Source organism: Lagopus muta, chromosome 10, assembly GCF_023343835.1.
Source record: "Lagopus muta isolate bLagMut1 chromosome 10, bLagMut1 primary, whole genome shotgun sequence".
NCBI lineage: Eukaryota > Metazoa > Chordata > Aves > Galliformes > Phasianidae > Lagopus > Lagopus muta.
In genome coordinates this window covers 9,105,180-9,121,251 of record NC_064442.1, presented here as the reverse complement: position 1 = coordinate 9,121,251, position 16,072 = coordinate 9,105,180, and the positions used below count along the sequence as shown (strand labels likewise).

Sequence of the window (16,072 nt, the reverse complement as noted above, 5' to 3'; positions counted from 1 at the left end):
CCATGCTACCAGACCCCCCTGGAGAAAGCTCTGCTCCACATTACTGAGGCTGCACCACATACGGATGTCTCAATACAATGGGGCGCTTATCTGGCTGCCAAAAGCCCGCCATGCTCTCCCACCTCCGTTCCATCACAGCAGCACCAAGTAAAAGGTGACAAAGGGCTAGAGAAGAAAGTCAAGGCAGCGCCAGACAAGGTGAAGCCGGACGATGGGCTGGAGGCACCCGCAGACCCGCGTGCAGGGGGCCCGAGGGGCCGCGTGTGTGACACCCCGCGGGGCGGCCAGGCCCCGCCGCGCCGCACCGCACCGCACCGCCCCTCGCAGGGCCGCGGCGCCCCAGGGCTGCGCCCACCGCCCCGAGCACCTGAGCGCAGGCCCCGTCCCCGCGGGCGTCCCCGGCCCTCCCCCGCCCGCTCTGGGCCGCGCCGGGCCTGGGGCCCCGTGCCCCGGGGGGAGCCGGGGGGGCCGGGGCGAGGGAGGGCGTATAATAAACAGCATCGCTGTCACGCAGGCAGGGCTGCCGGCTCCCAAAGCCGCCTCCCCGCGATAACAATCCAGGTACAGCCCGCGCTCGCCCCCCTCCCTCCCTCTTCCTCTTCCTCCACCTCCTCCTCCTCCTCCCGGGGGGCCGGGGAGAAATCCGCAGATCAAAGAAAAGATGCACAACAATAGCGGGGTGGGCGCGCACCGCCGCCCCCCGTCCGGCGGGGCCGGGGCCGGGGCCTCGGGCGGAGGTTCGCGGCGGCCCGGCCGCGGCCGCCCCGCGGGAGGGCGAGGGGAGCGGCGGCGGCCCGGGGGACCGGGAGCCCCCGCCGCGGTACTCACCCGGGCCGGCCAGTGCGGGTACCCCTTCATTTTGGCGAACACCAGGTCTCCAGCCTTGTATTCTCGGGGCCGCGGACGAGCCATCGGGAGCCGCCGCGGGAGCCGCCGTCCCCCCCTCCCTCCCTCCCTCCCTCCCACACCCCCCGCGCCCCGCACACGCCGCCCGGGGGCAGCCGGCCGAGCCCCCGCGGGGTGCGATGCGGCGGGGCGCAGCCGGGAGCGGGGCCGGGCCGCGGGCAATCCCCGAGCTCTCCGGCGGCGGCGGCGGCGGGAGGAGATGGGGTGTGTGTGAGTGTGAGTGTGTGTGTGTGAGTGTGTGTGTGTGTGAGTGTGTACGCGGGGGAGGGGGAGGCCTTGGACACAACCCCAGCAGCCCCCGGTACAGGGAGCCGGCTGGCGGCGGGGCGCCTGGCCGGGCGGGGGCGGCCGGGGAGCCCTCACCCCGCGGCGGCGGGCGGGCGCGGCGCTGCCCGCGGCCCCCCCGTGCGAGCTGCTACGCCGCCCGCTCCATCCCCGCCGCAGCCGCCGCGGCCCCGGGAATATGGAGCCGTCTCCTCCGAATTACTCCTTGGGCAGCGACCGAAAACAGGATCTTCTCATCCCCCCCCCCCACTCCTCCTCTCCGCCTTCCCCCCCGCGCTTCTCCTTCCTGTTATTTTCTAGGTACACAGATCGGTTTCTATGAAAATAGGAGAGCAGAGAGCGGCTCCGGTCCCTCCCGGCCCTTCCTTCCCCTGCTGAAGCATGACATGGTTCTTTATGCGCGCCTGACATGGAGGCTGGGCGAGGAGCAGCGGCCGCTGCGCCCTGCAGATCGCTGCAGCCGGGTCCCCGGATCGCCCGGCCGTGCGGCCCCGTCCCCCGGCACCAAGGCCCGGCCTCGTGGGGCGGCTCCGTGGGGTGCCCCCCAGCACACCCTGCATGTGGTCTCCCCGCACCCCACAGACCCCTGGGGCTGCCCCGGCCCCTTCCACGCTGCAGAACGCAGCAGGTCCCAGCGCCCGTACAGAACGCAGCAGGCCGGCACCCATGACACGCTGCTGGGCTTTCCCATCTCTGTACCCATCCTCTCCACCAACAGCCCTTCCACGTTCCTCAGCACCATGCAACTCAAAAAACAAAAACAGCAACAAAAAAAAAACAAAAAAAAGAAAACAGCACAGCCACAGCAGCAGAAAGACTGATGCTGAATCCATTTAAATTCACTTACATTCACAAGGGCTTGGCCTCAGAGAATATTTGAGACTTGGCTCTTGCCACATGATGCCAATTTTTAAAAGCATGCACCTCAGTGGAAGGGAAGCACTGAAATCTCACAGATTTCAAACCCAGACATCACCATTTTTACCATGATGTTACCAGTTCAGTTGTAACATTCAGAAATCAATCGTTATTGATGTTCATTGTACTGAAATGTCATCAAGGGAAGCACTTGCAACCTGGTTCATAAGCAGGAAGGTTTTCCCCTAGGTTTGGATGGAACTAAAGCATGCAGGATAGCAGCTATCCCCTTTGCGTTCCATGTCAGAAGAACAGCACCTGGCGGCAGGCAGATGGAGGAGGAAAGATGGGGTTGGAAGGGAATGAAGTAAGTGGGCCACAGAACTGCCAGTCTGTAACAGCAAAGAAAGAAGGGAAGCAAACACCTCTTGTAGCACCTGGTTTGGGGTTGGAACAGGACCAAGAAGGCTCTCACTGCTTATGGTGTCCCCAGGGATGGTTGTGGTACCCAAACACTGCTGTCAACAATGCATGAGTAAATAACATCTAGCGCTTTGGGGTTGTAAAACAGGGTATGGACATCTCTGCTGGGGGAAGCATTACTGTAAAATCATTAACTCAGTATCAGTACCAAACTAACAATGGGGAAAAACACACAAGAAGCTTAATAAGCACTTAGGTAGTTGGCCTGCCCTCTGTCAATGCCATTATTTGCCTGAGCAATCCAGATCAGCGGCAGCTGCCAACACAGCCGCCTTCAGTGTAGGCATGTGGCCTAAGAGCTCACTTTCACTTTCACATCAGATAGGACTTTGCATCCTTTTACATTTATACCTCATTGCAGTTTAAATTCCCTTCCAAACAAACGTCATACAAAATCTCTGACCACAGCAATTGAGGACTCTGATCTGAATCTGTTGGAAATAATTCAGACTGCTGTGTCCATATTTCTGCTGTCATCCAAGGCAGCCTTGTTTCCATAATACTTAGGAGAAAGGCGGAGCTGATTTATTTATTTTTTCCTATTTATATGATTTGCTTTTCATTTACAGGTACTAACAGCTCTTTTTAGTAACTTATTTAATGACCTTAAATCACAAATGAGCAGGATATGTGCCTATTCCTTCTAAAAGGAGACTGTATGGGCTATATGCATACACATAGGTGTATGCATATACATATGATAAATGTATTGCTAGTTAGAACAGCTAATTCAAAATATCTCGATACTGATCTGAAATTTCTCATCAAAATATTCACTTTTTATTTTAAATTTTCGTTCATCCCAACACTGATGTCTGTGGAGGATGCAGAATAATAATATTTCTATTCTGCAGTATTAGAACTAAAGGAAACTCATTCCATAGACGTCCAGGGACAGAGCTCTCTTTATCTCTTGCATATCAGCTGCAGTGGATATGAGTTGCCAAGGCAAGATTTCAAGGTAAGAACTCTGCTCAGCTTGGACCAGCTGAAAATTCTTAAATATGCTTTGCAAACAGTCCCACCATCAAGCTGTAGTTAATATGCTGAGAAAGGATGGAAGAAGCTGCAAATTTCACTGCTGGTAAATGAGAAATCAAATGCTCCACACATTAACAGCATGGAAAATGACCTCAGCAGAAATAAGAAATGAGCTTCTTAGTGTGCATAACTCCATCAGCCACTGATTACAGCAGACAAAACATGAGACCTGCGCAGGGCCCGTTCCACCATGTCTCCTGCATTCTATCTCCCTCTGAATGGAACATTATCTACCTCTTCTACACAGAAATGGGAAAGAGAAATTTGCTTCCCATCCTGCTGCCAGGTGCTATATTTCCTGGGCAGGGCGATATGTACAAGCAGGGGACAGGGAATAAAGGCAAAGGCCCCACAGGTCCATGCAGAGAAGTGGCACGGCCAGCTGTATTGCCATCAGTCACTGAGATGAGTGGTGGCAGAGGGATCTGTCCTGAAGTTGTGGCCACACTGGTGGATTTTGCTTTCCCAGTGATTCTCAGGGAACAGTATTCTTAAGCTATGGAGAAGCTTTAAGCCAGTCCTGATTATTCCCTGCTGTTCACATGAGGAGAAAAATAGCTATGTAACTGGTTGAACATTTACATAGGGAATAAATTCCATTGATTGAACGGAGTGTGGATCAATCCTTAAGAAAAATGCACATGGACATAAAAGGCCTAATCTCAAAAGCATCCTCCAAAGTCATGATTAAATTTTTAAACACACCTAAGTTTTGCACGAAGTACTCCATGATCACGGTGAAAACACACCGTTATTGGACATTCGTACGCCGCCTTCTCTGCAGACCTTATTCATAATGCAGTCTTACACTTGCTGCTTTGTGACATGCTGCTTATATAAATGCACAAAGATTATTATATTATATTGCCTCTGAAATTCTGTCTCTGATCATCTTATAGCTTTTACTTTCTCCACTCAAACCCCTTCTAAGATCAGACTATAGACTTTACTATAACATACTGAAAAAAACCCTCCTTTTTACTTGTGTGTCGGTAGCTGATACAATTTCCTTTCCTTCTGCATCTCTTTTTCCTGCATGTAAAAATGTGTTAGTGATGATCATGATGATCAGTAATTTGCTTGTGTCCACAGTAAGCTAGTGCTTATCTGTTAAATATTTTATTAGGAAATTGTTCTGAGTCACAACTGAGCCATTCCCCTGTGCAACACGTCTGAGAGCACTGTCTGCAACCGCTGCACTCCTTCAGGTCAGCAGAAAGATACCATAATGTTGTATGTCCATCCCAACATGCACAGAAAGGCACTTACCATGCCCATTAGGATATTCTTAATTACTGGAGATAAGAAGCTCACCAGGGGATCTCAAACCTTCTCCATAATAAGCTTAGAAGGGAGAAGGATATGTATCATAGCTGGAACTGGTTATATACACCCCGTTTCATGAATCTGCTTAGGTTATACACTGGGGCAATCTCCTAATCATATTAAATTAGACCATCTTCAAGGCGACTGCTTTACATGTTGCAGAGGTGTGAACATATATCCCAGAGGCTGAAAAGATTGGAGTACTTCAGTGAAAATTACCTCCTGTGTGGTTGGGAGCCTTCTGTTGATGGCTGGAAAGATTTGTATGGGACGGAAATGTTATTAGCAAGTATGCATTGCCTCCAATCCTTGTTCTCTATACTATACTGTGGCTAAAGCTAGGGCAGATAATAGATGCCTACAGTCAGCACAGGTTAGCGATTTCCAGTTCAAACCTTTGCTTTCAGTTGCTTGTATGTTTTTCATAATGTAACCATCAGAATTGAAATTTTCCATGATGATTGTGCTGCTAATAATAAAACTCCCACAAGTTCTTGACAATGATGGTAGAAGAAATAACTGTACAATTACCAAATTGCCAGGTACCTTTTGCTGTCCTAAGAGTATCCATAGAAATGTAGCCAAGTTGCAAGACTGTGAGAAACATTCATATGCAGCCAATGTGGGCTGATAAACAAGTCTCAGATGTTCTGTTGGGACTAAACACGCTCTAAGCTAAAGTGAATATGGTTCAGCTCGGGAGTAGAGATGACTGTGGATGCAATGCTCGTGGAAGGAAAGATGGCTGTTTCCCTACTAATACCCAAACAGTACACCAGGGTGGAGTGACCAAATACCTGTGCAGAACTGGGAAAAGCTGAAAGGGGAGCAGGGAACGATTAAAGGCTGGGAAGGTCATGGGAAAAGCAGCCAGAAGTGGAAGAATGCAAAGATTTCAGAATGTCATAGAATATATAAAAAGAATCCACATATATTCTAACAAAATTCTGTGGCCCAGTGTGTTTCATTCTCTTCCTCTAACTTATCTATCAGAGATAATGATCTATGAATGTGCTGCCAGTAACCTGTCATGTCAAAAGGAAGCCTTGACACTGCGTTCAAAGGTGTCAGACTCTATGACCTTCTAAAGTCTCTAAGTGAGAATCAGCCCAAGCTTTTCTATGGGGGTAAAAACAGACAAGCCCAGAAAGAGATTATTAAAGACTGTGTCACAAACCACCCAAGGGGAAAAATTTAAAGTTGCACCAGCAACCCGGACCTGTGTATTTTCTAACGTTTGACTACCTGACTATGCAACTTCATTCTTCTTTGAATTTTCCTTTGTATCATTTCCAAAAGAAAGATACAAAATTTCTTATGGATCGTCACGTAATTTGGCAGCTGTTTGTTGAGAAATGCTCATCAAAATTCAGTACTTCCACTAATATTCAACAAATGCAGTTTATTCAATAAGCTAACACTCAAAAAACATAGTATCAAGGTTACTGCATTGGACAAAAGTTGCCCAGTCTCCTTTCACTTTGCTGTTCCCATTCTTTAAAGAATTTGGTAGAGATGTCACTCATCACAATGAAATTAATGTATTTTCATTTTCATTTGATACACTAATCTACAAAATGCCTTCTAGAAGGGCTGGGTGACAAGCACCATCTCTAAAGCCATAAGGCCATAATACCTAGGAAAGAAAACCTGCAACCAACATTTCTCCTCTGGAGACATATTTTAAATGTGTCATCTAAAGCCCTAGAAATTTATTGGCTGAGAAATATGTTGAGAATTGGCAGGAACAATAAATTTAGCGCCAGATTCATGACACTTATCTCACCATAGTTTTCCCTTATAAATACTGGAGTAAAGGATTTCTCTCACATGCCCTTCTGTACATTCATCAAAGTGACTTTAGGAATGTGCCTTAATGAATAATTACATTCCAACATGGACAGCAGAGTGTATTTACTTAAGGAGCTTTGTAACTTTACTTTTATGTCACCTGAATGACAGTTCCAGAAAGGAGGGAACAGAAGGAAATAATGCGACTTGCATGCCACCTCTTGAGACTGTCACTGCTTTGTATCAAACACTCTCTCTCAGGAGCAGGTTTGATGTTGGGATTTACTCTGGAATTCACTTGGGTTAAAGAACCTAAGCTCTGAATCTTATGTTGTAATGCAGTGTGATGCATAGATGTTATCATGAGAAAAATAGTGAATTAATTAATAATTCTGTCAGATGTTTCTTCCTGGATAGTTTGGTATTGACAGGAGTTTAACAGAATCCACACTGAGCTACAGGAATGTCCTCCCAGCTCTGTTGAAATTAGGATAAAAACTCTTAGTGATTTTCCCACGATGTTAGATCTCAAACTTGTTTTACATCATTGTTCTCTATTCTCATGGCCAACATCACCAACCTCTTGTTGACTCAGATCTACAAAATGGGCCTTATCCTCAGATTTCTCCACCTCTTTTACCTCAGTTGCTTCCAAATCTTTCTTTGTATTTATCTATGATATTTTTTCTTCTCCATGAGTGCACTTTTCTCCAAGTATCACTGCTCTGCTATACTACTTTTCTGAAAGACTGGAATAGGCTGCCCAGGGAGGTGGTGGAGTCACAGACCCCGGAGGTGTTCAAGGAATGTTTGGATTTTGTGTTGAGGGACATGGCTTAGTGACTCCTATTGGTGATGGGTGGACGGTTGGACTGGATGATCTTGAAGGTCTTTTCCAGCCTTGGTGATTTTGTGATTCTGTGTCCTTTTTTGTCTTCTCCTGCACTCGTTCCCTCTCTCCAATCCACGCAAAGCAGTGCTCTGCTCTATCTGTGTTCTACACCCTGGCTTTACTGGATCAAGTATCCTACTGCTTCTTTCTCACCTTCCCACCCCTGTTCCCCCAAGACCTGCTGCCTCATCCCTCCAGGATGGTACTAGTGCTCCAGGGGGGTTAGGATTAAGGACTACAAAATGACTGGGGCTGTAGGCAGTCCTCAGAGGCTGTGTGACTGGCGATGCTGAAAGCAGAGACCATGAGAGTCATCTTCAGTGATGGATGCCAGGGTGGGAATGGACATAGGGAAAGTCTTGGGCAAGTTTGTGTGGATGACACTGCAGCTGGTGGATTGCAGGGGAAGGAAGCCGTCACTGGCCAGGCAGAAAATGTGGCTAGTTATTTTTTCTCACTTCCTGATTCCCAATGAAGAAGGACTTGGCTCCTTAGGCAGCCACTCCTTTCCTCTCTGGGGAATGAAGGGAAGCTGGAAGGGAGAGACTGAAGCTGCTGATCCTACCACCACACTTGGTCTGAAACATTATCACTTAAGTCTTCTGGTGTACTCCAAAAGATCAGCGCACCGCCCTGAGCAGCACAAGAACTGCTTCCAGCTGGCTCTCATGAGAACTCCTGAAAAGCACATTTCTTCACACATTCCACATCTCCACTGCCTCCAGATCATGTTTCTTGCAGCGGCCTGCAAGGCTGCCCCTTCCTACTTACATCTTGTCATGTGGCAGCCACATGTTGATTGTTTCCCTGCTAGCCATGCCAAAGCTAATATCCTGCTCACCTATTTGTTTCTCAGAGATCTCCAGCCTGTGCTCCCTGCCTGTGACATGTCCTTCTTATGCTGCTTCTCAAGAACCACAACCTCAGTCTTTTGAATTCCTTTCCACAAACTCCATCCTGCTCGGACACTCAGGACGACTGATTAAGTTTACCACATTTCTAATGAGGGAGGGTTAGTGTAGTGTAGTGCAAAGAGCCTGAAACTGGAATGGCATATAGGATGAGAAGAAAAGTTCATGGGTAAGAATGCTTAATGACAATTAAGATTCTAGCTTGTAATTGAGATGACTTTGCCCAGCATATCAGCAATCCCTTTGTTGTATAATGTATCCCTTTCCCCATGGTCTGACTTTGTTTTCCTCAACACTGCCCTCTTCAAAGAAGGCACAGTTTTCTTCTTCTGAGTTTGGAAAGTTATGTGTTTATAAATAATAAATAGAATAATAATAAATCAGGGCTACTGCACTTGCTAGCAAACAGCCAATATGCACTAGGTCTCTTTGAAGTCAAAGGGGCTTTTTTTGCTGCTCTTTATGCCACTTTCTCTACTTTGGATACAATGAAGTTGCTCCTGTTTCGTATACTGAGAAATGACTTGCTAAAATGTAAAATTTCAATAAGCTACAAACACAATAGAAATACTACTAAAAGATAAATACAAATCCTAACAGAATTACAGAGAAAATATTATCAGATAAGAAATTCACCTGTTTCTTGAGAAGTGACACTATTTATCTCTAATTGCAACATAATGACTTGGTAAGGAAATGGCATGCTTCTGTAAACTTGTTTGTTTTCTTCTTTAGCTTTCACTTTTGTTTATGTGGATGCTATCTTATTGAACAGAAATACCAGTTCAAACCTCACCACTGCTACAGTGCTTCAGAATAAACAGAAAAATGATACCCATCTTCACTGAGTAGCAGCAAGGGGCTTAGTATATTGCTGGAAGACAAGCATAAAATATTTAGACTGGTTAGTATTAAGAAAGTCAAAGAGAATATTATGAGATGAAGCAGCCAAACAGAATTGGCAATGACAGTCTTATAATGGAAAGGTATTTATAGAGTGTTGTTCCCATTGGACAGGATGCTGCTGTCTTACTCAGGCAAATCCCCCACTGAAAATTTCAAAGGGCATATTGCCTGCCTAGAGATGAGAAGGGACTTGGGGAGCGAAAACGATACAAAAAACTTCTGTCCATTCAAGGCATGCCTGGTAATAATGCCATATTAAATGATTGTATTACATGCTGGTGCAACTACAGTCCTCTGACTTCTGGGCTCTGTGTGCTTGCCATACGGGGCAGAGCTGGCTCTACCAATGTTAAAGTCAGTCTCCGTTGCCATGTCTGTGCCCACAGAGAAGAAAAAGCTCAAACGTTGACTTTTTGATATCCAGTGATCAACAGAGAATTTCTGAAGCATGGCTAGCACTGGAAAGGCAAGAACTGGTACATGTGGTTAGGCATCAGAGTCCTTTAGTTTAAATGTGATGCCCTGACTGCCCCAGTTTAAACAGAGAGCTTAGGTCTCTGAAGGTCTAGCTCTGGACTTAAGTGACATTTTGGATCCTGATAACAGGAGAAAATCCACTGTGCTATACATTGCTGGGTCTCAGGCAGCAATGGTATGAAATGGCAGTGGGCTGTAATGTGTTTTCCCATGCAATATTCTCCTCTGCCAACTGCCAGACTTCCAGAATAGCTTTTACTTCCCACTGGTAGCTTAAGGAGCTCACCGTACATTTGACTACGGCATCCAGCATAGAAGAATTCAAATATAAAGAGATTACCTGGGTAACAGTAATGTCCATCTAACATTAACAAGAAATGGGAAGAATCGAGATTTAGGGCAGTAATACGAACCAGTAACAGCAAGTTACTCTATAATTGAAAACCATGAGCTTTTTTTAATGTCTAGTACTGGCTGTAGACTTGGTGCAAACTGCTTCAACAGTGGGATTCTCAGTGAACAGGCAAAAGATATTTCCATTTTGTGTTCAGTTCACAAAGTTAATAAAGTGACAGAAGTGACAGTTGGTACACGAATTAAAGTGAGGATTTCACTCCTCAATAAATATGTTGTTTAGAGTAATAATCATTTAATAATAACTGGCTTTGTAACAAAGGCCACTAGGCCAAATGCTCTTGGTGTGACTTTGCTGGCAGCGATTCAAAGAACGATTCAGCCAGGGTGTACCCAGTACTCTGTGGCAAAAGGCAACAAAAAGAGGCATACTCACACAAGCTTACCGAGTGTAGAACTGTTCTGCTCATTTACAAGCTATTAATGAAAAACTAGAGAATTACATTTCTATTAAACATTACTCAATCCATGTAAAGAGATAAATAAATGTACAATGGCATTCAGAGAAATGTAAACAGATAATGCTGGTATAAACCTTCAGACATCAAGAGTGTTACATACACATTCCTTGATGCCACTGCATATGAACTCATTCTATCTCTGACACACACACATGATAATGAAGCTATTGGTTCCTACTGATCCTGAGAATCCCCGAAGGGCTGGGCAGAGGTCCAAAGAGCAGTATCATAGCAGGTCATTCTGCCACATATTTGTCTTTTTGACACTAACATTTGCCAGGAAATCCATCATTGTCCATGCAGCACCAACATGCGATATGGTAATAAAAATGTTTATGTGCAGTCTCTGTCAGAGTTTTGCAAAGAAGGAAGTATTAGAGGGAACATAGGTAGTGCTGCACCCTCTTTTTTTTTTAACTCCCTTGCTTTTTTGGCCAAAGCTTTGATCCACAGTGCCTTTCTTCTGACAGCAACCACTCTAAATACTTTCTTCCTTTTATTTTTTTCTTACTGAAGTGTCCCACAAGCTCCTTTATTTGAAGGTTGTACTTCAAGCACCTAAACATAAGGCTTAGAAAGCCTAAATGCTTGTCTCCAGATTCATGGGATGTAGTCCATTGCCAGTCACTTCAAAGGCAGCTGCCCCACTACACAGCACGCTCAGCTCCAATCTGCCACTGAACGGGCAGGAGTAGGGAGCTGCTGCTCCAGTAAGGAGCAGAAGCCAGGTCAGGATATGTACAGTTGTTATTACTGTAATCGATTGCAATGTGGGTTATGCTATGATGCTCTTGGGGCCTGGAGCTTTATTGCAGCTATCTGTATACTGACTGAATCACTCTGATGTCCTACAAAAAAACTCCAAAACATAAATGGCTGAACAAAATTAATGTAGTAGAGACACCTCTATAATGACAAAATTCTACAGACAAACTCTTACCTGAAAGTACTAAAGATGATGTGTCTTGATGTTGTTGCCATACATCTGAATATGCCTATGCAGCATCAGAGCTGAATCTCCTCTGAATTCAGTGGCGTTTTCCCTTTCTGGGCTAACAGCTCTGCTGGGGATGGATTTGCTTTCAAAATGCTAATTTATTCCATCTTTAAAGCTGATTCATCCCAAGGCTGGGATTTTGTTTTTTGGTTAGTCGGAATTCTTCAACTAGGAGGAAGCGTCAATACGGTGACAAAGCTAGTTTCACTTCTAAACTGTTAAACCTATAGAAACCAGTTCCATATAATTGCATACATATATAGGTGCTCCTGACACGTGGCTCCAGCTATTTAGATAGAAAGCTTTTTTATCTACGTTTTGGTTTTGACTAAAGTCAGGGAGGCCCAGTCGGGGGCTCCTGCACCATATGAAAGGATTCCGCAAGGCTGCTTTAGTGTGAAAGTAAAACCAGATGACACCACAGAAAAAGGGCCACTTGCTTGCCAAAACTGCTACAATTTCAAAATTAATCTACACACGTTATTTGTTTTTTTTTTTTTTTTGTCATTATTTATAACATAAAAATGCTTTTAAATTGGCCTTTATAGCAGGCTTTCCAAACAACTTTTTTCTTCCCATTGGATTTCTAATCATATAATTTCTAATATGAAAGGAAAATAATGTATTTCTCTAAAATTAGCTTGTTTTCAGAAATACAGTAGGTTTCCTACTTTCCTTACAATGCAGATACTGTGCACGACAGGTACAAACACTAATCAAAACAACCCACGTTCTAAAGCATTCCACAGGTTACGTTTCCCTTTTAGCTGTAACCTCAATTTTTAAATCAAATTTGAGTGCAAGTAACCTTTTGTCCAGTGCTTGATCCTCTGTAAAATAATTGAGTCAAAAAGCAGCTTCGTACATGCTGTCCTGGGCTGGCCATGTATTTCTTTATGAACATTACTTGTGCTCCTTGTTTTTATCTAAAATTGTTAAAGTTATTTCCAGTTTGCACCACTAGAGATTCTAGAATGTTGGATGTTTTAGAATGTATGATGACCCAGAAGCCAAGCACTCAAAATACACCTTACTCAAATTCACATTTCTCCTTCTACACTAAAATGGCCATCAGAGTGCTTAGATGGTGCAGATCGCTCACAGGGAAACCCAATGCAAAGCCAAGTTCATAGGCAGTGTTTGGATATACTTTGGGGGAATGTATTTCTGTTTACTCTGCAGGCCTATCACCCAGGTCAGCAGAGCCTAATCTGTGACCAGTGCCTAGCAAAAGCTATGCACATACAGGTTATGTACATACATTACAGTCTGCACCTGGAGAAGTGAGCAGCGAATTTCACAATGTTAGTTTCATTTATGATTAGCAGTAAATAACATAATGTGTACTTGAGTAATATATTTCTCATGGCATGTCAGGGAGGCTAATCTGAATAGATGTGGCTATATATTTAAAGTCATACATTCTGTATATTTTAACTATTCCAAGACCATTAATTCTATTTACCACAAAATAATGCTTTTGTTGTAGACCAAAAAAAGAGTCACACAATTTGTCAGTGAGAAGCTACCAGAGGATTCTCTGCCTCTTAAACATCACTAAAACGGGGATGTCAGTGAGTCCTTTCCATAAGAAAGACATAATGGCTGCAAGGCTGACGGTTTCTTCAAAAAATTCTAGTGTCAAGCAGCCCAGGAATTCTTAAGACATATCTAGGATACAATGTGAAAAGTGTTTAGTTAGAGGAAAAGAGACAGGCCCAAATAACATTATGTGGAACACAAAAATTCACTGGGAAAGAATTTTGAACAAGCAGTTGCATATAAAGGCTGGGCTTTGGGGCTGGGTGCGGGATGAAAAAGCTTGAGGCCAAGATCATCTGATTTCTTCTTTAATCAGGGAGTCTGTGACTACATATTCTGTCAAATAAAGAGATGTGTGAACTAAACATGTCTTCACATCCAAGCACGCAGCACTGGCTAACGGGGTCAACAGAAGCAACAACGTGTTTGTATGAAAATTAACTGGAAGAAACACCAGCAGACGGAGCCATAAAATGCTGCAAAACCAGGAGTTCTGAATTGCTCTTTAGTCTGAGGGCAAACCAAGGAAGTTTTGGCAAATTCTTCTAAGGAAAAAGGGAATTCCACCGGGAAGCTTATACTAAAAGTTAATATCTCATCCCCTTCAAGAAGTCTGTCAGCCTGTCACTCACAGAAACTTTTACTACCATTCCTTGTACACATGGCCACCAGCTATATTCTGCTGAATTGTAAGCAAAGAAGACTGTGGTTATGAATGGTTAGGGAAACAGCATTAAAGGGATGCCATCCAGAGGGACCTGGACACGCTTGAGAAGTGAACCCACACAAACTGAATGAGGTTCATCTAAGCCTCCTTTAAGGTATTGCTGGGGCAATGCTGGGTATGCATGCAGACTGGGAAAAGACTTCCAGAGAGCTGCTCTGCAGAGAAGGACTGGGGGTCCTGGTGGATGAGAGCCAGCAGCATGTGCCTGCAGCACAGCAGGCCAACAGCGTCCCAGGCTGCATCAACTGGTGCTGGAGCACCTCTACTATGAAGAGAGGCTGAGGGAGTTGGGCTTCTTCAGCGTGGAGGACAGAAGGCTCCTGGGGAGAGCTCACTGCAGAATTCCAGTATTTGAAGAGGTCCTTTAAGCAGGAGGGGGACCAACTACTGGAGGGTTTTTTTTGGTTAATTTTTTTTATTTTTTTTCATTTTATTGTCAAGAAACAAACTTGGGACTCAAAAGCACTGCCACTATTAATAAAGTAGAATATTAGTGAGGAAGATTCTGCAAGACATACTGGCATAAGGATGGTGGCTTCAACATTTCACTGGTCATTTGTTGATGTAGTTAATGACTCTGAAGCTACTTAGCACATGGTGGGTGATGCTAAGCATGGTATACTTGCCAGAACAGCTTGTTCAGCTGGGCTCTACTCCCTGGGTGCCCTGCCTTAGCCAAACACATTCCCTGCACATTGACCCACGCCATGGACATGCTGCTGCTTGCCAAGACACTGCTGGGTCAGATGGATTGCTTTTGCCCAGAGGCATTCTGAAAGTGCTGCCATTGTTGTATTGGTGCACAGATACAAGTTAGATCTTCTATTTTATTTTAAACAAGCCATTCAGCTAACAGAGAAAAGACAAGAGGGAAAAGCCAGATGGAGAACATTTATGCTACCATTAATGGAGCCCTTCCCCGACCTCTGACCTTCCTCACTAGGAGGGTTTTCCACGTTTTGCTCTAATTATTAAGAGATCTGTATTTCCCTGAAGTACTGAACAGTTTCCAGCAGAGGTCTCTGCCTACTAATAATTAAAGTTTGGCTGGATTGCTTACACACAGCAGGGGTCAAAAATTGCTCTAAATCACTGTTAGGCTTTGTCCCTTTACAGGATTGAGAAACAAAACTGAGGCCTCACGCATGTGAGAGCCCACCTTCAAATCATCATCTATTTCACAGAGTGGTAATGCCTATCTGTTACATAGATGGAGATTCTCAAGAAAGTTATTCTTATGTAAGATATTTGAAATAAGTCTGCTGAGGCTTGCACAGCAGATGTAGCCTATCTATCATAACCAATGTGTTTCAAAGATTTAAGAATTAAGAGACAGAGTACATCAGAGAATTATTAAACTGTAAACATCACACTTCTTCTGGATGCAAAACAGACGAATTCAAGGGAAGAAAAGCTTTTTTTTCCTCAGAGTATCCTGTGATCCCTAACTTGAGATCTGACTACAATCAAGAGCAACTGCTCCAAGAGATATTTAGCTTTTAGGCTATAATCTCCTTGCTTCTCATCTGTCTCTAACACAAACTTACTTTCTGGTTATGAGAAAATGATTTATTTTTATGCCTACATTTCCCTGTCTTTAATTTTATTTACTAATCTACTTCACTGAGTGGGATGCACACATAGAACACAAGGGATGAAAAATAAGGATTAAACTTTTCCACCTCTAGGTCTGTTCTCTAATTGCTCTGTGCAGGATCCTAATTTACCAAGAAACTTTAAGAAGTCCCAAACAGGCTCTTTTGAAGCTCAAACAGTATCACTGGGGTGGGGCAAGTTCCCATCCCTCACCTCAGGAAAGAACTTAACCCTGATCTGTGCCAAGCCATTTGCTGGTATGTACATTTTGCTATGGCAGAGAAGAGTGTGATGCGAGTGTCTCGAGGCAGAATCATCATGCTTCCCTAAGCTAGCAGTGCAATTGCAATCCTTTCCTGCATGTTAACATGACAATAATTGTGTTACAGCAACAAGACTCAGCTAATGGTTGTTCACCTTGAAACCTGTTCTGGTGTTGTCTTTGAACTATGTTAAAGA

General features: G+C 44.7%; 2 protein-coding genes across 2 annotated transcripts in view; one reads left to right on the top strand and one right to left on the bottom strand.

Annotated features, from left to right (window-relative positions):
- Positions 1-938, bottom strand: part of HDGFL3 (HDGF like 3) — a 34,853-nt gene extending 33,915 nt beyond the window's left edge. Inside the window, exon 1 of the mRNA XM_048956797.1 lies at positions 829-938. Coding sequence (XP_048812754.1) covers positions 829-912 — 84 coding nt within the window. The 5' untranslated portion in view covers positions 913-938. The remainder of the gene's footprint in view (positions 1-828) is intronic.
- Positions 939-983: 45 nt separating this feature from the next.
- On the top strand, positions 984-14,116 carry LOC125698452 (translation initiation factor IF-2-like). The gene is made up of 3 exons (XM_048956796.1): positions 984-3,493; positions 4,700-4,781; positions 13,607-14,116. Exon 1 carries the CDS (start codon positions 1,026-1,028, stop codon positions 2,010-2,012), a length of 987 nt encoding a protein of 328 aa, XP_048812753.1. The 5' UTR covers positions 984-1,025; the 3' UTR covers positions 2,013-3,493; positions 4,700-4,781; positions 13,607-14,116.
- The last annotated feature ends 1,956 nt before the right edge of the window (positions 14,117-16,072 follow it).

What these genes read in the sequence shown, in the direction of transcription:
- LOC125698452 (XM_048956796.1), top strand. Translation starts at nt 1,026, where the DNA reads ATGCGGCGGGGCGCAGCCGGGAGCGGGGCCGGGCCGCGGGCAATCCCC.